The 22972-nt window shown below is 36.3% G+C and overlaps 5 protein-coding genes across 9 annotated transcripts in view; 2 read left to right on the forward strand and 3 right to left on the reverse strand.

The window, feature by feature from the left end:
* TZP (zinc knuckle (CCHC-type) family protein) overlaps positions 1-22972 on the reverse strand; it is a 71899-nt gene that overhangs the window by 48055 nt on the left and 872 nt on the right. The gene's annotated exons all lie outside the window — the stretch shown is intronic.
* Positions 1-22972, reverse strand: part of SYP111 (syntaxin of plants 111) — a 75140-nt gene that overhangs the window by 12578 nt on the left and 39590 nt on the right. The window lies entirely within an intron of this gene.
* On the reverse strand, positions 447-7943 carry LOC105962881 (TRAF-like superfamily protein). Of its 4 annotated transcripts, none has more exons than XM_012987216.2 (13): positions 7771-7943; positions 6881-7087; positions 5979-6090; positions 5667-5755; positions 5500-5568; positions 5267-5399; positions 4864-5022; positions 4169-4514; positions 3691-3803; positions 3286-3433; positions 2518-2924; positions 2213-2423; positions 447-2059 (listed from the first exon to the last, which is right to left on the reverse strand). In XM_012987216.2, exons 2-13 carry the CDS (start codon positions 7053-7055, stop codon positions 641-643), a joined length of 3381 nt encoding a protein of 1126 aa, XP_012842670.2. In that variant the 5' UTR covers positions 7056-7087; positions 7771-7943; the 3' UTR covers positions 447-640. The 4 variants fall into 4 exon arrangements, with proteins under 4 accessions (XP_012842670.2, XP_012842669.2, XP_088676801.1 ...); XM_012987215.2 differs by having other exon boundaries at positions 2213-2444; positions 7771-7939; XM_088820675.1 differs by having other exon boundaries at positions 6881-7092; positions 7771-7939.
* On the forward strand, positions 10291-14535 carry LOC105962905 (uncharacterized). 2 transcript variants are annotated; one of them, XM_088820677.1, is made up of 8 exons: positions 10368-10529; positions 10747-10838; positions 11004-11125; positions 11491-11560; positions 12297-12544; positions 13247-13360; positions 13604-13658; positions 13777-14535. In XM_088820677.1, exons 3-8 carry the CDS (start codon positions 11030-11032, stop codon positions 14295-14297), a joined length of 1104 nt encoding a protein of 367 aa, XP_088676803.1. In that variant the 5' UTR covers positions 10368-10529; positions 10747-10838; positions 11004-11029; the 3' UTR covers positions 14298-14535. The 2 variants fall into 2 exon arrangements, with proteins under 2 accessions (XP_088676802.1, XP_088676803.1); XM_088820676.1 differs by lacking the exon at positions 10747-10838 and having other exon boundaries at positions 10291-10529.
* On the forward strand, positions 16928-22551 carry LOC105962904 (quillaic acid 3-O-glycosyltransferase CSL1). The gene is made up of 8 exons (XM_088820678.1): positions 16928-17597; positions 20232-20318; positions 20451-20582; positions 20676-20888; positions 20997-21096; positions 21225-21412; positions 21576-21923; positions 22047-22551. Exons 1-8 carry the CDS (start codon positions 16968-16970, stop codon positions 22524-22526), a joined length of 2178 nt encoding a protein of 725 aa, XP_088676804.1. The 5' UTR covers positions 16928-16967; the 3' UTR covers positions 22527-22551.

Raw genomic sequence — 22972 nt, forward strand, 5'->3', positions numbered from 1 at the left:
AAGGAAGTCTCTTGGCACCAACACTTGGTCCCTTGATTTCACAACTTTGAACTTTGAAATTTTTTTATTTATTTTTGTGTCAAACAATTGTGACTGATTTTCCCACTTTACCCTTACAAATTACCAGTATCTTTTTCGACGTCACGTCTCATTGTCTTGTACAAATATAGTAGAATCTCGATAAATTAATAACATCGCTTGATATATACAGTAGAATCTCGATAAATTAATAACATCGCTTTAATACTGCTTTCAATCCCGACTCGATATAATGTACTAAATTGTTGGTTCAATAATTCAATATTTGAGTTAATATAATTTTGTTAATTCAAACTGTATCAATTTATAGAGATTTAATTGTATTATTGATGTCTACAAAAAATACAAATGGGTTAAATGCACAAATACAAAAAAAAGAAAAAAGTGAACCTACTGATACCAGCAAATCATAATAAAAATTCAAGTTAGTTATTAAATATTAAAAATCATGGGCAAACATTTGTTTGAAATCTAACAAGGCCCAAGAAACACCTTCCCCCAACATTTTCAAATTAAAACTAAAAAAAGGGGCCAAATTATACCAGAAATAACTCTTTACAGAACATCTCTCTTACCACAGAATCAAACCCTCTTTCTCTCTCTAGAGTCCGCTCGACAGTCGAAACACTGTGTAGCCGTTGACCCCGCCGGCAACATTTTGATAGTCTGTTACATGATGATGGTGATGATGATACGGATATCCACCATCGTTGTTATTATCCGCGTTCCTTACACTTACATACGGCGAATCCGAACCCGCCACCTGCCACTGGTTTGGATAAAACCCCCCAATCTGGCCTCCGTTCATATACCCTCCACGTGGCGGGCCAGCCGCCTGTGGAGGAACAATCCCATCCCTCAACGCGTCGTACGTGGTCCCCACAGGTGCACCGTAGCTATGCTGGAACACACCCTCGTCCGGATAACTCCTTGTCCTCTCGAACCTACACGAGGATCCCGCGCCACCTGGCATGCCGGGTGGATCGCCGCCACCTGGGAAGCTATAATGCCGGTTCAGGTAGTGGGGTCCGCCGAAGGCTTGGTAGCTCGAGCTCCCGCTCTCGTCGTCGAGCAGGTCGTTGATGATGTCAAGGTGGGGGAAGAACTCGTCCGTGGAGGCGCCAGCTGGCAGTTGGTCCTCGTGGTTTATTCTGGAATGTACCGGAACGTACGAGTCGAAGCTCGGCATCTCCATCCAGAGTGGAGGAGCAGGCTGAGGGGGAGGAGGTGCGGCGTTCTGCAGCATTTCGTGGTGGTGGTGATGACTCAGCATCCCGAACGAGAAACCCGGTTTCATCTGATTCGGGTCGACCCTATCTGGGTACAACTGCGGATATGAAATTGACGAACTCGGCGCATAATTCTGTGTGTAGGCGGGCGAAGGGCTGCCCACGATTGCGTTACGGTAAGACTGCGGTACGTAGCTCTGAAACGAAGGTGCACCAGCACCAGCAGCACCAGCAGTGGGCTCCGGGCCGAGCCTGCCGATGGCACTGACCGAACGGGCCAATACGGGTGCTGTTTGCGTGTGGGGCCCAGAAACAACAGACACACTGGGCCTGGGGCCCGGAATTAGAGGAGCGCTCAAGGGTCTCGACATAACAGGAATTGGCGGAATGGTCGGCTTTTCTGCTGTGGAGGCAGTCGTCGTCACATGCTGTGTTGTCGGGGGAGGCTTTTCACTTACAGTGTGTGATTTGTGAGTGGAGGGCTTTTCTGTCATTTTTGGAGTTGCGAGCTTCGGCGTTTCTGGTTTCGATGCGGCTGTATTTTCAGCTGAATTTGACGCAACGGCTGATCTATTAGCTTGTTTAGGGCTGTTGGAAGAAGGTTTCTTAACTGTGGGCAGATCACTGCCAACATTGTTAAGCTTCGACTCCAAATTTACAGCAGCAATAGATGGAACGTTTTCCGAACGACTTCTTGGCGGAGACGTTACACGAGCTGATCTAACCACAGGTACTTCGACATCTGCGTCTTTAGCCCTGATATTTACGTTCACCGGAGCACTTTCTTCCTCCTATAACAAAGAAGCCAGAAAAAATTAGCTCTTTTGCCCATAAAACGTGGCATAGCGACGATTATTCGAGTAAGTCCAGAAAAAAAAACGATAGCAGAAGTGTTCATCGTCGTCCATGCATATATAGTGCATCAAATTTATGAAGAGAAACACCTTCTTTCCCACATGCCGCTTAGCTCCATTAACCATCCTCTCCTGAAACGAACGATCGGGTACCCGAGATAAAGATTCAACAACCTTGGAGCTCCGAGAAGCATCGACTGTACGCCCGCCATTTGGCGCAGCTTCAGACAGTTGACTAGGTTCTTCGTTAACCAACTCAGCTGTTTCAGAAGCCATCACCTTGCTTTGATAGTTCCTCCCCCTAGGAAATTGAACAGACGAGCTGTAAAAACAAATTACCATAAAATCAACGCAGTAAAATCCTCAACTCAGTGTAGGGAGGAGATGATTACTACCTGATAGGAGACTTTTTATTTTTGTGGTTTCGGGAGTTAACTTTTTGAGAGACGGGTATTGCCACAGAAGGAACCGAGTCGGAGGAACAAGTGGACGAGCTGTCGTCCACTACAGACGAACTCCTACCTTCTGTTCCGTTTTGCACGCTCGAACTAGCTTCTGTTGGAGGATGCACTTCCGAGGTATCAGTGTCTTCCGAATCTGGCGGAAGTATTTCCGGAACACGGTCTATAGAATCCGATACATCGGAATCATCTTCAACAGCTTCGGGTGTTTCGATTACAACCCTTTCTGGTTCGGCGTCTATGATATCTTCTTCTTCCTCGATCTTGTCTCGTGCAACACTGTTGGACTTGTCGTCTCTGCTCTTGTCTTTTCCTTTGCGATTATTTCGTTTCTGTTTGCCCTGAAAAACGTAAATTTTAATGATACTATGTTTTGTACTTTACCCTGTCTAAGGGAAAGATCTTTCATCTCCTCCTATAATAAAAACACGAAGTTATGATTCAAGAATTGGCATAACAATTTTCAAACCGAAGGTGTGCATACAAGAATCGAGAAGTGAATTGCTCTCGATAAAATATTTCAAACTCATATTTTTAACATAGGGTTCTTTTGCATATGCACCAGTGTCAAAATAGCCCTATAATTTAAGTCTATCGTTACTGACTTTTTAATATTTAACTAATCGAACTTAAAATAAATATACAATCACTATATCGACCAGCTGGAAGACTCGAGAAGGTAAGAAGATGATTTTGACAAACCTGCTTCTTTTTAGACTTCTTTTCTTTATCCGCTACACCACGCCTCGCTTTGTGCTCGATATCGGCAAGCCAAGCGGCCTCCTCTTCACGTATGAGCTCTTCTTGCCTCTTTAAAGCAACGGCCTCCTGGTACGCAACTTCAATTTTACTGCCGTAGCAGCAGCACCAAAAAAAAAGCCAAAAATTATGGAAAATGAAAACAATATCGATTGATAGAAGGACAAAGGGCAAAGTTGTGCATAAATTTGCAAATAAAAACATTAGAGACCACAATTTTTACAGTCTATGTTTGGAGCAGAAAATAAGTAAAAGGGATGAAGAATCAACGAGACCAACTTGCCATAAAAATTGTACGTAATACAAAAAGTGCTTCAAAACAAACATGTAGTATCTAACTTGCATTACCTGAAAATATGAGCTAAAATGAATATCTCGATAGTCCGGCGACCTAATTCAGTAAGTCTCCTCTCGTCACGTTCAATAGAATCTCTGTTAAACTCCTCTCCAGGAGTCCCATCCTAATAACAAAGAATCTTAGAACCAGACACGCAAAACAAGAAATTTGGCCAGTTGAGATGCGAAACAACCCAAACAAACAAATGGAATCAAAAATTAACAATAGAATAATGCATTAATGCATACAAAATTTAGATGCTATCCCCAAATAGGAAAATCAATAATCGTGCCAAGTAGAATCACAGCAATCGTTCATCAATAAAATTTCAAGAACCGGGTAGGATACAAAAATAAAGTAAAATCAGCTAGGTTTTGTTCATGCACAATTTTGTCGACAATAAATAAGCGCATACAGTTCCCAAAGATTCTTAGTGTGATCGTAGCTCCACTTGATATACTTTATAAACAAATTAATTCGTGTTCATACCTTTGTACGATTTTGAGGGCCCTTATCATCCTTTGGAGGCAAGGGTGCCGTGGCAGCTCTCTTAAGCAACAGAAGCACATCCTTATCCAGCACAAACATATCTTCATCCATGCGAACAATCGGAGCCGAATACTCTTCGTTTCCCAATTGCTTGACCTTCGTCGTTTCCTTATACTGCCCTACAAGAGCCTTGAGACCACTATACAAGGAATCCATTACAAGGGTAGACGTGACCTCTTTTTCAATGAAAAAATGTTTCACAACTACTTTCAGTATTGACTCTGATTTCTCTCGAGCCATGCGGAATTTCGAACTTTCATCCATATCCCCCCAGAAAGCACTAAAGCTGAAAATAAAGTCCAATTTGCAAGTATATAATATTAGAATTCATACGTATCTGATCATATGCCACTGTAAATATACATATCAACTACCATCAACCATTTGGTAGAACAAAAGGTGGGACCTTTTTTCAGTCTACATAAAATTTCAAAAAATATTATCTTCTCTTAATAAATACGAAACAAAAGTATCTCTAAACAGATTAAGCAAATTCCGATAATATAATAATATTTAATTAAAACTAGTTTCTTTTGCTTTACAATAGGAAGCCCTGGGTCATAAATTGCTGCAACAGATTACTCAAAAAGGGAAAAATAATGAAACCAATAAAATCAGACATGCACATAGAATACCTGGACCATCTAGCTTTATCGTCTATCAGCTTGAGAAGTTTGGAACGTCGCTCTTCCACAAAACGCCGGCAAATTTGCTCCACATTCGTCAAATATACTCGTACAAGCTCTCTTCTATACTGACAGTCAAGACAACGGAATGGCCGCTCTGCTCTCTCCCTACAAAGCCAACAGTTAGCGTTTAATTTGGAACGAAACCAACGGTAACAAGCTCAATCAAATGGAGGTAAATGCGGTATGCCGAGTATAGTTCCTTAAAAACTAAAGGACTACCGAATCCAGACTAAACCATCCAAGGCAATTTCCCTATGCACTTAGGTGTTTTGTGTATATATTTTATATTGTTTTCTGTCTTAATCTTCCCAGTCAACTGCATAAACCATTACAAGTTAACAAAGAGTACCTTATAACTTGCACTTGAGCTTTAATAATCAAGGTATTTTCAGCATCAATAAATCCATCCTTCACCTTTGTCAGCTCCATAAATTTTTTCCATCCCCAGTCGTGCTCTTTTTTCCAGAAACGGTGTAACGTATCTGTATATTTAGAGAATGTGTAAAAGGGCCTGGTGTACGAGCGGGAGTTAAGCTCCAATTGCAAAAATCCGTATTATAATGATAGTAAGTGAAGAACTACCTGAATATTTTGATTTTTTCGGATCTTTGTTCACCACAGCGATAGTGAATTGCGCAAAGTGACTCCACCCTATTCATAAGGAAAAAGCATATCATCATAAAAATTTCCAAGTTAACATACATTCTTTTTTTTTCGGTAACGAGTCATTCCGGTCAATGTTATCATACCTGGCAGAAGCTTGTCATGATTGGCAACGCAAAGAAACAAAGAGATGTGATTGCAAACATCACAGCCTTGAGGATATATCAATATATACCTAGAATCCACAGTTTGAGTTTGATCAATTTTATAAGAAAATTGTAAATTTATTTTTCTTGTATAATATACACAGAATATGAAAGGGAAAAAAAACATGGGCAGTACTGAAGAAGACCGAAATAAGTCAAAATATCAAGTCATCGGGTCTAGTGTAGAAAGACCAGGCAACCGATAGTGCAAAATGACCAAACAATTACTCAGAAGGAAATAGAAGACAATACCATTTATAGCCGCCAACCTCAAATGCATTGCTCCGTAATTCTCTTTTATTAACTTGGTTGAACTTATCAATCTTCCATGTATACTTTCCATACAAGTCGGAAGGTTTCGGCCCTGCAAAATGACAGAAACCAAAATGAACAACGATGCCAGCACCAAATAAAATTGCACCAGGATTAAGGCAATAAAGTGAAATAAATATGACAAAAGTTATATAAATCCTTGTTGGAACAGAGATTTTCAAAGTCCAGAAAATTTCACGAATACGCGTTTTCTTCAAACATGGTCAATTTCAACTTTAAGGGAACAAAAAGGAGAGAGATAGGCGACTAGACTACAAACTTCAATACTTCACTAATTGAGCCATGAATAATGATGTAAAGCTAAATTGTAAATGAGCAGAATTTTATGATTAATTTACTGTTTTTGGATCCAAAAACATAACCACAAAATTCCCTAACTATTGAACAGCTCAATGAGATCATAGAAAACAGTTACAACTTAAGTTGATTTCTGTTAAGACAACCTGCGGCATTAGTACTTGTAAACTTTCTTCGCAGCTACACAAAATACCGACCAAAGTGGTGAAATTAAGAGTCGCTAGCTATATAAATGCTACAATCTCACTTGTCCAGTATACGAGCCTACCAAATACTCGTGGATTAGCTCTGGTGTTTCGATTTTCCTTACATTCCATTTTCTTTTCCCATCTTTTGGCAAGTGGGCGGTAGTTCGTCTTCTATAACCCATCTGACATTAAATGATACCTATATTTCTAAAATAGTTACTAGTAAAGATAATAAATACGGCGATACTGTTTCGACACATGTCAAACACATTTACGCAATCCTCAAAAAAATATCACGCCGTTGTGTAATCAGTATACGGTAACAAATGGGCACACCTCCGTCATCGTCGTCGTCACTGTCCCAATACGGGGGTGAAGTTGACGGTATCCCGTTTTCGACTTGCTCCGAAGACCTCCATTCGGCCAATGCTTCCCCGGCTTGATATTGCTCACTCGAACCCCCGTCAAATGACCTTCCTCCCCCAGAGTCATCACTTGCAACCCCAGCCATTTCCCCCAGTCCTCAACTCCCGCCACTTCACCCTGCGCTTCGCAAAATAAAAAATAAATCTAAGAAAATATTATCCAAAAAAAAGACAATTCTTGAAATCCGAACAGTTTGAGCATGTAGGTTTAATTAAATAAATCAAAAAATTATGCATTGTTGGGGTAAGGATAACTTCGATTTTCAAAATAAATTCAAGCTGAATAAATTAAAAACAAATGAAATGCAAGACCAGAATAATTTTTCAAGAATTTAAACAAATTGAATACCTCAAGAAGTTCTTAATCAAAACCCATTTCAGAAACCACAAAATCCCAATTAAACCCTAGTTCCTATATCCCAGATTGATCAATAAAAGATTGAAAAAATAAAAATCTCACACAAACACCTTCATCCGTTGTAACGAATATCCATTCCATCGGAATTAAACCTCTTTATGTAATCTACCCCAAAATAAAAAAATCAATTGATTATTCTGACTTAAAACTCCAAACCAGCAATCTAATCACAGACCACACATAATCCCGCTTAATTCCCAAATTACTCCAATTCACAAACAGAAACCCTAATTCATAAAACCCAAACAAAAAATTGAAAATTAAATCAAAAATAAAAAAGAAAACAAATTAGCAAATCAAGAAACTGATATCGGAAATGGAAAATGAAAAAATGATTAAAGAAAACAGTTCAATTCAGATCGAAGGGCGTAGAGTGAACAGACCTTAATACAAGCAGAAAAAATGAAGCTTTTTATTAGATAATAATTTTAACGGAAAGAGAAAAAATTAGAAAGAGAGAGAGAGATTTGAGAGACGGATTGGGAAATAATAGGGGAGAGCAGCACAAGAAGAGCAGAGGCGGAGGGCATAAAAAATATTTACCTAATATTTATTTAATATATATATATATATATATATTTATATATAATTTATTTATATAATGACGTCATTTTTTTGAATAACTTCCCAAAAACTTATTATATTTGTACGAATTCATATTTAAGTGTTTTTTGTTAAACTTTAGGAAAGATATTATTATTTTGTAATAGTTTTTCTAAGTTTTGTAAATATAACTTTTGCCTATGTTTCGATTAAAATGTGTCGTTTTAAGCCGTAATTACAAAATTATCTGTAGATCGATTCTTCGGACTCGAATTTTATTTGGCATTTATGTCCTTGTTATTTATATATGATAATATCCGATTTTTGTCGCCAGTTAAGATCGTATTTTTGCAAAAGATTTTGGAAAGTGATTATGAGTTTCTTTTTTTTTTTTTACTCGTACTCGTCAATTTTTTAAATGTTTGTAACGCTAATTTCTAATTATATTTCTCTTAAATTAAGCAGTTTTAAGTCATAGCCTAAGAAGGACTGTTCCAATTTAAAATCACTTTTGTAACCAACTAAATATGCATTTGGTTATCACCATTATTTCCCTTATTAAAATTCTAGTTGTTAGGACAATTTATATGTTTAATCAATAAGCTCGAAATTAAATTTTACTTTACTGACGCTGTAATTTCTCTATTGGTTACTTAAAGTTGATTTTCATACTATTTACGAATATCCTCCACTTTTACAAACAAATGTTGATCCTAAATTCAACTCAAAATTACTAACTTCTATTTATGTTTTTCAAATAAGCTCAAATTTAAAGTTTGTTTTTATAAACACATCAACTTACAAATTATCTTCTTAAAGTTGATTTTTAGTGATATTAGAGAACACCCCTCAACTTTTAAATTTAAGCAATTATTTGCTAAGTATTAAGTTATATTAACTAAATATAGCAGTAGCTAGTAATATTTTCGGTTGGTAATAACGAAGATTCAAACTAATTTAAATTCATAATTAAAAGTTGAAGTCCGCAATCAAATAATAATATTCAATAAAAGTGAGTAACTCTAAAAATATAATTACCAAAAATTAAATGAAAATATGTTATTTTATTTTTCAATGGGCTTGACAATAATGGGCCCCCATTAACAGAATTTAGATAGTGGGTAGTGGGCTAGCATATTATAGGGGTGTTTACTCGATCGGTGAACCAATTGAACTAGATCGAAAATTTGGTTCGTTATTTGCTAATTTTTTTTTTTTTGCATTATGGTATTCACTACGGTATACAACATTGATGTTCGATATATCATATTGTAGTGGTGTTTGCAAACGTTTTTGTAAAGTGATTATGAGCTTTTTAATGTTTTAAAAAAACTGATTTTGAACCCAAAAAAGCTCATAATCACTTTGAAAAATCATTTGCAAACATCACCACTGTACCGAACACCGAAATATTTAACAAATATATTTTTATTTTATTTTAAATCCTTTAAGGTTACAACAAAATTATAAAATACTTATAGATTGATAATTTTTTCCATTATTTACAAATTATACTCTATTCTATTGATAATCACTTTTTTTTTAGGTCTGACTATTGAAATTTGAACGTCGAATTCAATAAATAAGAAAATATATTTTGATTTTACCGGTACCAAATAATTCGGTAAAAAACCGTTCGTTAAACGGTTTAAATTTTTGAAGTGCCGAAATTTTGGTACAGTTCTACTGTATGAACTACCTTAATATATACCAATTAAAATTCTATACTAATATATAAATACTACATGTGTTTTCAATTTCTATTTTTTTAATTAAATTGTACTAATAAGTAACAACTAACATTTTGTAAAGTCAACAAGATTTTCGAAATCTCATGCTAACGTTGACCAGATCTACTATTAAAAGGTTAAATTACAACCAATCCCATGAGTTATGGTCAAATACAAAAAAAAAACCCTCATGTTTGGATAATTACAGCTATCCCCCTCAACTATGAATCTTCTTACAGCTCCATTCTTATGGTGTCAAATTAAACATAATCATCTAGATTACGTGGAATGTTCTCTAGTTTGTGCTCATTTTGTGCAAAAATACAGTTTTCTGATGCACTAAAATCTGATATATACAAGCCAAAAAACACATCTTATGATCATCCTGCTTCAAAATGTAGAGCTCGAATGGGATAAATTGGGTACAAAAGTGATAATATTCCATATAATCAAGAAGATTCCACCAAATTTGAAACCACAGTGGTGGACGTGTAAGAAGATTTATAATTGAGGGGTGGTTGTAATTACCCAAACAGGAGGGGGATTTTCGTAATTTGACCATGTATCAGGGGTGGTTGTAATTTACCCAATTTGTTATAAATAAATTCAAAACACCCTTTTATAGCGATTAGCGACTCATATTTCAATATAATATTCTTCTTCTTCTTCTTCGGGATTTATACTGAATCTAATTTCTGATTACTGCTGCGTTATATTTCCACGGTTTATATATTCTTCTTCTTCTTTCTTTTTCCAGATTAGGCATTTTTCTGTTCGAATTCATGACAATAAATCTTCGAAGCTTTTGTTTCGATTCCATGGAGTGTAAATTGCCGATGTGAAATCTACTGGCGTAGAACGGAATTCAGGTTTTCTTCAATTTCAGCTTTTTTCGCGCATTTAATTTAATAATTAGGTATAGTAGAGAAACACGATTGTTATTGAAAATTATTACTGAATAAATGTAGGAATCGGATTCAATGTTGTTTGATCATTGTTCAATATTAGAAGTCTGTGTATATTGTACAATCATTTTGCAGGATTTATTTTATTTTATTTTATTTTATTTATTATTATTGTATCCAGGCGGGAAAGAGGTTTATCGGAGGGTTTCCCTATTTAAAATTAAATATACAGCCATAGTATGATTTCGTTGGAGATGGTTAGCTGGGGTTTGGGTAATTTTAATTTTAATTTAATTTAATTTTTTTGTTTCTTTTTTGTGTTATTTATAGTCGTATATTACTCTGTTCTACTCTGCTCTAGTTGCATGTGGCAGTAGGAATTAATTAGTGGTATCTGTATGTGGGGTGATGTGTGTTTTTGGTGGGATGTATTCGCAGGGATATAATTTGGGCATTAGTTTTTCATGGAGAACAAAATTAAACGATGTTTTAAAGCTGGAGAGTTGGCTGAAGCAAGGTCTTTCGAGAAAGGTTATCGTGGTGCGTGGTTCCGATGCAGGGTAATGAAGAATTTGAAATTTCTCGTGTTTTGTAAATACATTACATATCTTGGAGCTTCAATTATTTATGGCTGATGTTTTATAGCTAAGATCTGTTGGAATGGTTAGTAATTAGAAATGCGTTAAAGTTAAAACTCGTAACAGGTTGATAATGTTGGTTCGAAAATTATCTGGAACTGGAATTTCACTTTTCTTAAGATTGGAACTCTGGTTACATTTGGTTTTGATGTTGTTTTACGTACATTTTAGGTTTCCTGCTTAAAATTTCTTAAGGTGTTCGTATTTTCTCTGAGTAGTGCCTAGTTCTGCAAAGCTGCAATTGATTTTTTTAGGGTATTGACACAAATATTATTGTTTTCTGTCAGATTAAAGAGATTACAAAGAGAAATCGAAACCTTGGATATGTATCAGAATATTACGACTTCCCTGATGAAAGTAAGTCTCTGCAGCTTGCGTTAGTTGATTATTGATATATTTCTCTTTGGTTTCAGAATGTGTGATAGAGCTACTCTAAGTTATTATCCATTACCTTTTTTTACAGCAGTTAATTAGTAAATGTAGTTAGTGACGAGACAATAGCTCCACCTTACTATGTTTTGAACAGATTCATCTAGGAAAAATCTTCGATTTTTTTTCTTTCTAAAAGCCATTGATTGAGGAATTTACTGACAACTATTTGAGACCATAGTACTGAATCACATCCTGTAGTGAGAGCATTCGTACTCCCAACGTTAAGCAGTAATTGTTGCTAATGAAACAGCTATGCTTCACTGAAAGTGCGGCCAACCAAATGAATTTGAGATTGACTATGTTTAGCGAAGTAAATTTGAAACTATGCTTTATCTCGATTTGAAAGGTATGGCAGCAATTCAGGTTATATCAGGAGTTGATTAGACAAACTATAATATCTTTTTCCGTTGTCATGTTCATTGAGATTTGGGACTGTGCTATAGGAAATAGTGAGATGCAGTTCAGAATTATTCTTCCCTCTTAAGCTGAAAGAATCCTATTATGAACGAGGGATCTTCTCGTCTTCTTTTCTTGAGAGCACATTGTACGGATGTAACCTGTAATTAGATATACATTGCGTAATATCATCAGAGATGTAATTTATTTTAAGTTGTTTTGTTTTTAGCAACTTCTTTCAGTTTCTACTTGTTGGTTTCTGCAGAAGTGAAATGGACGAAGTTCTTTCAGGTTCCTCCTTACAATGTGGCGAAGGCAAAAGAACATAGAGAATTGATGCTAAGGCCAGCCTACCCACCTATTTCTACTGAAAAGCAAATTCCTAGTGTGATTTCAGAAGTAACAGTAGTCGTTAATGACACGTGGAAGGTGGGTGATTTGGTGGACTGGTGGACTACTGGTTGTTACTGGTCTGGAAAAATCACGCAGTTATTGGGTAATGACAAGGCCCAGGTAATTAATCATTTTCCTCGATGTTTATTCTTTTGGTGACTGTGCAGTTAGTTAATAAATATTCCTAATTCAGGGACAACTACACTAAGTAAACATTATAAAATTATACGGGAAGTTTTACTGTCTAGTAAGAGTCGCTGAATCGTACACGTGTTATGTACACAGTACACTTCAAATTTAACCAGACTCGGGCCACATTTATGAATACGAGGTTGCAAATTGACCTTATTTTGAATTTTAAATATGTAACTTATAGAAATATTTAATTTTACTGTACTAGTTCTTTCACGATTGCATCAAAACACACATGCGTGTGTTGTTGCTGTCGTTTTCTCTTAGAGCTGATTGAAAGCTGGATAAGATGTAACAGAGGATGGAAATGATAACATCATTTTAGTTATTCTTTCTTTGGCTTTTCTGTTGAGAAAATAATTTCTACTGTTGTACTGGTAAATTGAAGAAAAATCGGTCTTCGTTTTTCAAAGTTTGACACATGCAATTACTGCTTTACGTTTGCTTCGGTGCAGTTAGATTTTTTTTTGTTTCTATTGTTGTGAATTTATGCAAGCATATTAACGATGCAAATGCTAAAATGTTACAATCTTATGTTTTATTAGAATCTTCAACTGTGGTATGGCTATGCTAACATAAGGTACCGTGATGATTAATGTATATCTTTTTTTTTTTACGTTGTTTCTTTAGATTGAGCTGACGCGACCACCTTTTGGCGAGGGTTCATTTTATGAAATTTTGCTCAAGGATATACGCCCATCTTTAGATTGGTCTCTAGAACATGGTTGGACAATGCGAACCGAGGTTTGTTATTATCTTCCAAGTTCTAAAGTATTAATAATGTGTTTGTTTCTGTCCTGCAGTCAATATATATATATATATATATATATATATATATATATATATATATATATATATATATATATATATATATACTCTCACAACTTAGTCCAAAAGATCAACTCGCATATACTTTCATGCAAAATTCATTTATGCCTTCTCTTTAATCCAAGATTATATAAATCATTTATGCAAAATTCACTGCAGGAAGGTGACACTGATAGCACACCTTCTGCTCGTCTTATCAAACCAATAAATCAAGGTACAATCGACATTCCAAATCCTCATTCAATAAAAAACCTAAAATTTTTTTGTATATCTGATTTTAGAAATGTGGTAATTTTATTTATTTCTTACTTAAGTCCTTGTATTTTTTCCAGACACTGCTGACATTAGAGAACCTGCAATTCTCGACAAGCATGAAGAAGAAGAAGAAACCGATCCTAGTCAATGCACAGCTGGATCATCATTTAGGCTGTCTTCGCCTCCTCCCATTTCGTCCAGCTCAGCTTTTTCAGGTGAAGCGAAGAGAAAAGCGATAACCGAGGAAGTGAAGTGTACAAAAGAGAAAAGTGATAACCGAGGAAATAATAATGGAGAAAATAGCACGAGGGCCAATACTGATTCTGCACAGACTACGACCGAACCTGTCACCACTGAAGTTGCAGAAGACCTTAACTCAGGTTGTTCTCTAAAGAAAAAGAATAAGAATATAGAAAGCGAAAGAGCAACTCTGAATTCTGCTCGTTCAGACACACTTGAGGCGGCAGTTATGGATTTGGAGGAATGTGTAAACAAGGTTAAATGGCTAAAGAATATTCTACATAACGGGATTTCGTCTTCTAGTGATGATGCTTCTAGAAGGTCTCGGTGGGAGTTTGTGGATACTACTACCAAGTAAATGTGTAACTCTTCGATTTTGGAGGTGATATTCCGGGAGCCTTTAAAAAAAAAAAAATACATAGAATGGTTCTTGGCTCCATTTCTGTACAAAATTATAATTTTCTGATAGAAAGATAGTATTGAATTAGTTAATTGTGGCTCAGTTTTTAGTTGACTGACATTTATGTTTTTCTGTTTGATAATTTGGTCAACTGGATTTATGTCATGAGTTCATATGAATGTTCAATTTGTTTTAATTTTGTTTTTAAAAAAAAAAAAGAAGAAGAGAGAAACCAAATTCGATGAAATATTGTTTGCATATTTTAATTTGGAACTCATATCTTTAACATGGTCGTCGTTCTGTTCTTGAGAAATTGGAGGCCCTAGTCGAGTTTTAAGAATTTGTAAAAATGCCCTCCTATTTGTATTGTATAATGTACACAATTACACATTAATTCATTAAAGAGCACGATTGTATAAGAAATTTTGATTAGCATTTAAGATTTTTGGAGAAAAATAAATAAATATCGACGAAGTTAAGATAAATTAAAAGTTTACGGGTCCTGAAGTTTTTTTTTTAAATAATCATAGAAATATTATTAAACAAGTAAATATAAATAAAATTTGTTTAAATATAATGAATAAAATATAGGGCAAATGGCAAATATGCCCATGACAAGGGCATTTAATTAAAAGAGGGACATCCAACTTTTTTGTCTTTCAAATAAATCCAACTCGTTCAAACTTATTTGCAAATAATGAAAATATTTTTATATATACCAAAATTACCCCTAATTCATTGAAACTCAATTCAACTCCAATTTCATGATTTACACCCCCAATTTAGCCCAATTTCATCAATTAACCAATTTTGACCTCAATTTTGACCCGCCACCACCGGAGACCGCCGGTCTCAGGCATTGACATTTTTTTTTTGAAAACTTTTTTTTTCCGGTAGGTCAACCGCCGGGTCTCCGGCGTTGAACTTTTTTTTTTTTTTTTAATTTTGTTTTTTCTTTAAAAAATATTTTAATTAATATTACTGTCGTGGCTACTAAAATACTGTCTCCAACAGTTATTTAACTGTCGGAGACAGTAATTTAAATGTTAATTGACTTTTTTTTTCTTCAAAAATATTTTAATTAATATTACTGTCTTGGCTGCTAAATTACTATCTCCAGCAGTTATTTAACTGTCGGATACAGTAATTTGACTGTTAATTGATTTTTTTTATAAATATTTTAATTAATATTACTGTATTCGTTGCTAAATTACCGTCTCCAACATTTATTTAACTGTCGGAGACAGTAATTTAACTGTTAATTGACTTTTTTTTTATTCTTAAAGAAAATATTTTTAATTAATATTACTTATTGGCTGCTATACTACTGTCTCCAGCAGTTATTAAACTGTCGAAGACAGTAATTTAACTGTTAATTGACTTTATTTTATTTTTTTGAATTTTTTGTTTCTCAAAAAAAATTATTTAAATTAATATTACTGCCTTGACTGCTAAATTACTGTCTCCAACAGTAATTTAACTGTCTTAGACAGTAATATTAATAATATTATTGTTCGGAAAAATTATATTCATAATATTACTGTCCCAAATAGTAATATTACTGTCTGAGACAGTAATTTATTAGCCAAGACAGTAATATTAATTAAAATATTTTTTCTAAGAAAAAAAAAAGTCAACGTCGGAGACCGACGGTCAACGGTGGTTGATCGGCCGGAAAAAAATTTCAGAAAAAAAAAAAATAAAAAAAAATATCAATGCCGGAGACCGGCGGTCAACGCCGGAATCTGGCTGGAAAAAAAAAATTCATAAAAAAAAATTTCAAAAAAATATTATTTTGAGGGTTAATGTGATATATTTGTTTAAATCCGGGTTCAATGTGTAATATTAAGAAAGTTAGAGCATAATTGATGGAATTGATAAGAATTATATTATAGAGGGTATTTTAGATTAAAAACATGTGGATGTATTTATTTGAGAGATTGTATTTTTTGTGGACCAATGTGCATTTAAGTACCATGTGATGGACCCTTTTGTCATTCGCCCTAAAATTTAATATATCAACTTGCCGAAACTCGTTGAAGTTGGAGTTAGACAATGTAGACTATTAAAAAAGAAAAAAATGCAACCATTGCTGTATAAAGAAAAGTTTAAAATCTTATTGAAATAGATAAAAAATTTATAGAAGAGCTCAATAGCTAATTACTTATAGTTGATCTAAGGCACTTCAAAATAAATGTTTGTATCAACTATCAATTTGCAATTAATCATTAAATTATGAAAATAATTCAGAAATTTTGGATCCAAACATGTTTCCAGCTTTTTAGAAATTGTGAAATGATACAAAAGGCGTCCGGCATGTATTTTTGAATTTCCGACACGAAACATGTCCGAAACGCGAAAATATTTAAAAGTTGAAGTTTCCATGCTGCACACTATAGTAACGATCGATTTTTTGTACACCTTACGAAAATACTATATTTTGTCTTTTCTATTCGGCCAACGAAAGGATCAAAGAACAAACCAAAGTATTTATCCAACCTTTTTTTAATTCCAAAATGTGCCCCAATTTGTTTTCTACCATGAAAATTATCTCTATTTAAATATCAAACTAATCATTTTATTAATTATGATTTAAAAATAATAATAATAATAAAAAAAAAAAAACAAATGGCAGCCTATTCTCTCCACTCTAGCTCAACAGCGTCCCCCACTCTCAACACATGCACGGTCCAGCATCCACGCGCCGCCCTCAGCCGCCTCCACGCGCTCCTCCACTCCGCCGCCGTCTCCGCTCTCCTCTACTACAGAATCTCCAACTTCGTCCGCGGCGACGTCCCGCTGCTCTCCTGGGGTTTGATCACTCTCTCCGAGCTGATTTTCACCTTCGTCTGGACCCTGACTCAGGCCTTCCGGTGGCGGCCGGTGGTGCGCGCGGTGGCGCCGGAGAATCTCCCCCGGGAGGAAGAGCTTCCCGGGGTGGACGTGTTCATATGTACGGCCGATCCGAAGAAGGAGCCGGTGGTGGAGGTGATGAACACGGTCCTGTCGGCGATGGCGCTGGACTATCCGGCGGAGAAGCTGGCGGTGTACTTGTCGGACGACGGCGGCGCCGCCGTGACGGCGTACGCGATGAAGGAGGCGCGTGGGTTTGCTAGGGTTTGGGTGCCGTTCTGCAGGAAATATGGGGTGAAGACTCGCTGCCCTGAGGCTTTCTTTTCTTCTTTCGGTGATTCCGAAAGGGAGCTTCTTCTCCACGGCGGCGGTGATGAATTCACGGCGGAGGAAGATCAAATCCAGGTAATTAATTTTATTATTATTATTTTTTTAAGGGTGTCCTCTTATTAAATATTTATTTTTCTGAGGGCCTAAATGCAATTTACACTATTTATATTAGAGTTAATTGCAAAAAATCCCCTAAACTTTGGACGTTTTTGCGCTTTACCCCCTGAACGGAAAAAAGTTGCACCGACATACCTGAACTCTATTTTTCTGAGCAGCGACTTCCAAAATATCCATTTTTGGCAAAAATTGACCGGAATTTAAATCACGTGCCTTACACGTGAATATAATTGGGGTAGATTGGTCTTTTCCTTTTACACCCCTTTTCTTCTTCTTTTTCTCTAATAAATATAAATAAATGAAAAAGGAAAACTGAAATAAATAAGAAAAGAAAAAAAATAAAAATTGCACATTCATCTTCTTCCTCTTCTTCGTCCACCACCAGGTCCACCACATATCAGACACACCACCAAACACAAACCAGGCAACCATAACCTCTCACAAATCAAACACCAACCACCATTTTGATCAGCAAGACCTTGCTCCAGTCGCAATTAAGGAGAGCGTCGATGATTGAGTTAATGTATTCGACGGGCTTATCGATTTCGTTCGATATTCTAACCAATTCGACGCACTTTGGGAGGAGAATCAACAGATGGGCATCTTCCAAATCGTTGATTTGGGGGAGGTACGATGTGATTGAGTCGATGAGTTTAGGTAACTCGCTAATTTCGACTGAGTCGATGTAGCCCACGAGTTGCTGGAGTGAAGAGGGAGAGGTATGAGTGGAGCAGGGGCGGAAGGAGGGACGATAGGGCGGAGGAGGGGTGGCGGGAGATGAGGGAAAGGAGGGAGGAGACGTAGTCGGAGACGGATGAGGAGGAGTTGGGTGTGGCCGCGGTGGCGCGTGAGTGGAGGAAGGAGAGAAGGGTTGGGTGTGAGGATTCGGAGAGGAGGAAGGGTGGGAGCTGGGAGGATGTGTGGCCGTGGTGTTGGGCGAGAGAAATGATTTCGATGTCTGTTAACGGCGGCGGTTGTGGTGGACGGTGGATGGCGGTGGTGGAGTTTCGCGGCAGCTTGTCGGCGGTTGTTTTTTTTTTCGGTAGAGAGAAAGATTGATTAATTTGGTGTTTCGGTGTGATGTGCTTTCGGGTTATAGTCCTTAATTTTCGATGGACGATGAAGCAGAGGCGGCAGGCGGCGGAGGGCGACGAAGCAGAGTTGGGCAAGCGGAGGGCGGCGAAACAGAGGCGGCGGAGGGAGGTAAAGCAGAGGCGGCAGACGGCGGTTTGAGGGCTGAAATGGATGAAGAGTAATTTGGTTGGGCCGGTGGTGACGGAGAAGTTTGGTTGGAGAAGATGCCCGTGACTGAAGAAGAATTTTCTTTTTTCTTTTGTTTTTATCTTTTTAAGATTTATTTATATTTATTAAAAAGAAAAAGAAAATGGGTGAGAGGAAAAGACTCATTCACCCCAGCTATACTCACGTGTAAGTCACGTGATTTAAATTCCGATCAATTTTGGCTAAAAATGACTATTTTGGAAGTCGTTGCTAAGAAAAATGGAGTTCAGGTATGCTCGTGCAACTTTTTTCCGTTCAGGGGGTAAAACGCAAAAACGTCCAAAGTTTAGGGGATTTTTTGCAGTTAACCCTTTATATTATACGCATGAGTGTGACGATCGGAAATAAGTTTCTGAATTACGCCGATTTCGATTTCGATCCAAAAGAATTCGACTTTTTTCATTTTGAATCCCAAGTTTTTTACTACATACTTTTTCCAATTTCTGATTCGATTTTGATTTCACAAATTTAATTTCGATTTTTTTTTCTTCGAAAATGATATTTATAACATTAATATTATTGTGTATACAAAACATTAGTGAATAAAAAATATAAAACTTTGGAATCTTGCCGATTCTATGATCGGAAAACTTAGGCTCTGTTTGGTAAGCTTTTGGGCTTACATTTCCATTATATTTTGGGGAAAGATGTTTTGGGAGAAGAATTTGAAAATTAAATAAAGTTTGTTTGTGTTTTGGGAGGAGACAATTTGTACTGTAGCAAGTCAAATCATGTCTGAAAGGTGTTGGGAAAAGGTATTTTGGAAGAAGAATTTAAAAGATAAAGTGATTTGATTTTGTATTTTAGTGAAGACAATTTTCACTGTAGCGGTCAAATCATGTTTGTTAGAGAGAGAAATATTTGAATTTGTTTTGGGGAAAGATTTTGAAAATAGTGTGAAAAGATAATTTTCATTTTGGGGAAAGTGTGGAAAGAATTTGGAAATGCTAACAAACATAACCTTAATGTTTTATGGAGCAAATTTTTTCATTCCAATTTTCGATTTTTTTTTTTAATATTTCTCGTACATAATTGGAATTAGTTTATGTCGTTTACGCAATAATCTAAAATTTGTTCGCGTTAATTCCGACTCGATCAGATCTAAATCGGTTCGATTGCAACCCCATAATCATACCACACAAGAAAAATTATCATCGATAGCTCAAACGAAGATGAAAAGCCAAAAAAAAAACCATGGAAAATAGAAAATATTTTCGCTTACTATTTTCCATAGACAAAAAAAATCAATTATTCCCCTTTCTAATTAAAGAATATTGTAATTATTATACAATATTGCAATTTTTTTTGCAGACAAAATATGAACATTTCAAGCGAAATGTGGAGAAGGCGGCTGAGTTGGAAAACGACGTAAACGACGACCGCCCTCCTCACGTCGAGGTAAACGTTTTCATTTTCAATTTTTTTTATTTTTTTTAATCTTCTTAATATTAATAAAAATGTGTTTTTAATGCATATACAAAAAAATTAGATTTTAGATTTCCATTTTTTAAATCTCCATTTGTGTTGCAGGTGATATATGACAACAAAAACAATGAAGGCACAATGAATGATATCTCCAAACTGCCACTTCTCGTTTACGTATCCCGCGAGAAAAGACCGTCTCGCCCTCATCGCTTCAAAGCCGGAGCACTTAATGCTCTCGTAAGTTGCCAACTCACTTCAACTTTTTTTTCTTCTTCTCAATTAGGTGTTTAATTTATTCTCGTATTTTATACAAAAGTCTTATTTTTGTAGCTTCGAGTTTCGGGGGTAATGAGCAATGCTCCATATGCACTAGTGTTGGATTGCGACATGTATTGCAACGACCCCACATCGGCCAAGCAAGCAATGTGCTTTCATCTCGACCCTAAATTATCGGATTCGCTCTCGTACGCACAATTTCCTCAAATCTTCTATAATGTTAGTAAAAACGACATTTACGATGGCCAAGCAAGAGCTGCTTATAAGGTGCATTTATAACTATTTTCCCATTTTTTGCTTTTTTTTTTCCAGTTCTAATTAATTAGTTTGGTATTATTATTATTAATTTGTTAATTCTTGAATTTTATTTGATAGACCAAGTATCAAGGCATGGATGGGATAAGCGGCACAGTTTGCGCCGGTACCGGTTACTACATCAAGAAAAAGGCCTTGTATTGTAGCCCTAATCAAGAAGGTATACTCGGAACGAGAGTAGAGAATTTGAAATTCATCGTAAAATGGATTCATTCAAATTAACGAATTTTCGACCCAAATGAAGCGCCTAAGAGACATTTTATTTTTAATTTCTTTTGTTTCCGACAGATGAGTTCCTTCGAGAGCCACAAAAGAACTTCGGCTACTCGACAAAGTTGATCTATTCAGTATCAACACTTACCCACAAAAGTGTGAATAATAATCAAAGGGAAACTTTATTAGACGATGCAACCGTCGATGAAGCCAAGAAACTAGCATCTTGCACGTACGAACAAAACACCAAATGGGGAAAAGAGGTAATTAGCGTCTTAAGACAATCTTATATGGCTAATTAATCAGTGGTGGAGCCACCATAGTGCCGCAGGGGGGGCCACAACCCCTATTATAGTGCCGCCCCCTAGTGTTGTTTTTTTTTTTCCCTCTTATAATTAATCAAGAAAATAACTATTAATTCGACAGATTGGTTATTCATACGATTGTTTGTTGGAGAGCACGTTCACCGGATATCTATTACACTGCAAAGGGTGGAAATCCGTGTATCTCTACCCCGACAGGCCGTGTTTCCTTGGATGCACCACAATCGACATGAAAGACGCGCTTGTTCAGCTCATGAAATGGGCTTCGGGCCTCGTTCAAGTCGGGCTTTCAAAATTCAGCCCGCTCACTTACGGGATGTACAATATGTCCGTGCTTCAAAGCATGTGCTACGGGTACTTTGCGTTATCGCACTTTTTGTCGGTTGCGTGCTTTTTGTACGGAGTAGTTCCTCAACTATGCTTCCTCTATGGAGTCCCTTTGTATCCGAAGGTAAATAATTATTTGAATTATTTTAACCCTTTTTTCGTGCATGCAAAAAGCTCGTATATTGCGATTCGTCGGTTGAATTTATTAAATAATAATCTTTTTTTTTTCTTTTAATTATTTTTCCAGGTGACAAATCCATGGTTCGCGGTATTCGCAGCAGTGTTTCTCTCTTCGATGGGGCAACACGTGTACGAAGTTTTCTCGAGCGGCGGTACGATGCGAACAATGTGGAACGAACAAAGAATCTGGATGATCAAATCAGTGACAGCCTGTCTTTTCGGATGCCTCGATGTTCTAATGAAGTACATCGGGATTGCCAAATCGAATTTCCGCCTCACGAATAAAGCCGTCGATCGACGAAAGCTCGATAAATACGAGAAGGGAATATTCGATTTTCAGGGAGCCAAAATGTTCATGATACCTTTGACATTGCTAGTTCTGCTTAATTTGGGGTGTTTTGTTGGCGGCGTTAAGGGGCTGATGGGCGGCGACGGTGGTGGAGTGGCGGCGGCGGAGGAGATGTTTGGACAGGGACTTTTGTCTTTCTATGTTCTTTGTCTGAGTTTTCCTATTCTTGAAGGTTTGGTGCCAAAAATTGGCAAATGAAAAACTATATATATATATATATATATATATATATATATATATATATATAATCTGGATAATTAAATCAATATGTAATTCCTAGTTGTGAAGATTTTAAATTAAATAATTAATGGGAAATATTTATGGTGGTTCTAATTTGTTAATTTAACCATATATAACAACATTCTTCAAACAAAAATTCATTAACAGGAAAAAGATAAATAAAAATATAATATAAACAAATAGAAAAACAAATTAATAATAATAAATTGATAAATTCAAGAAATCAACTGTGATTGTGATAGTGTTTCATCTTCATCACAAATCTGCATCTGGTTTTCTCCAACGCTTCTTTCTTCTTCTTCAAAAGATTCAGCAACAATGGAATCTTTGACAGAATATTCCCCTCGTTCAGGCGAGCCTCCTTGCACACTTCCCTCACGCACGCCATATGTAACGGCGTGAAC

Source organism: Erythranthe guttata, chromosome 7 (genome assembly GCF_056151865.1).
Source record: "Erythranthe guttata isolate IM_541 chromosome 7, IM_541, whole genome shotgun sequence".
Lineage (NCBI taxonomy): Eukaryota > Viridiplantae > Streptophyta > Magnoliopsida > Lamiales > Phrymaceae > Erythranthe > Erythranthe guttata.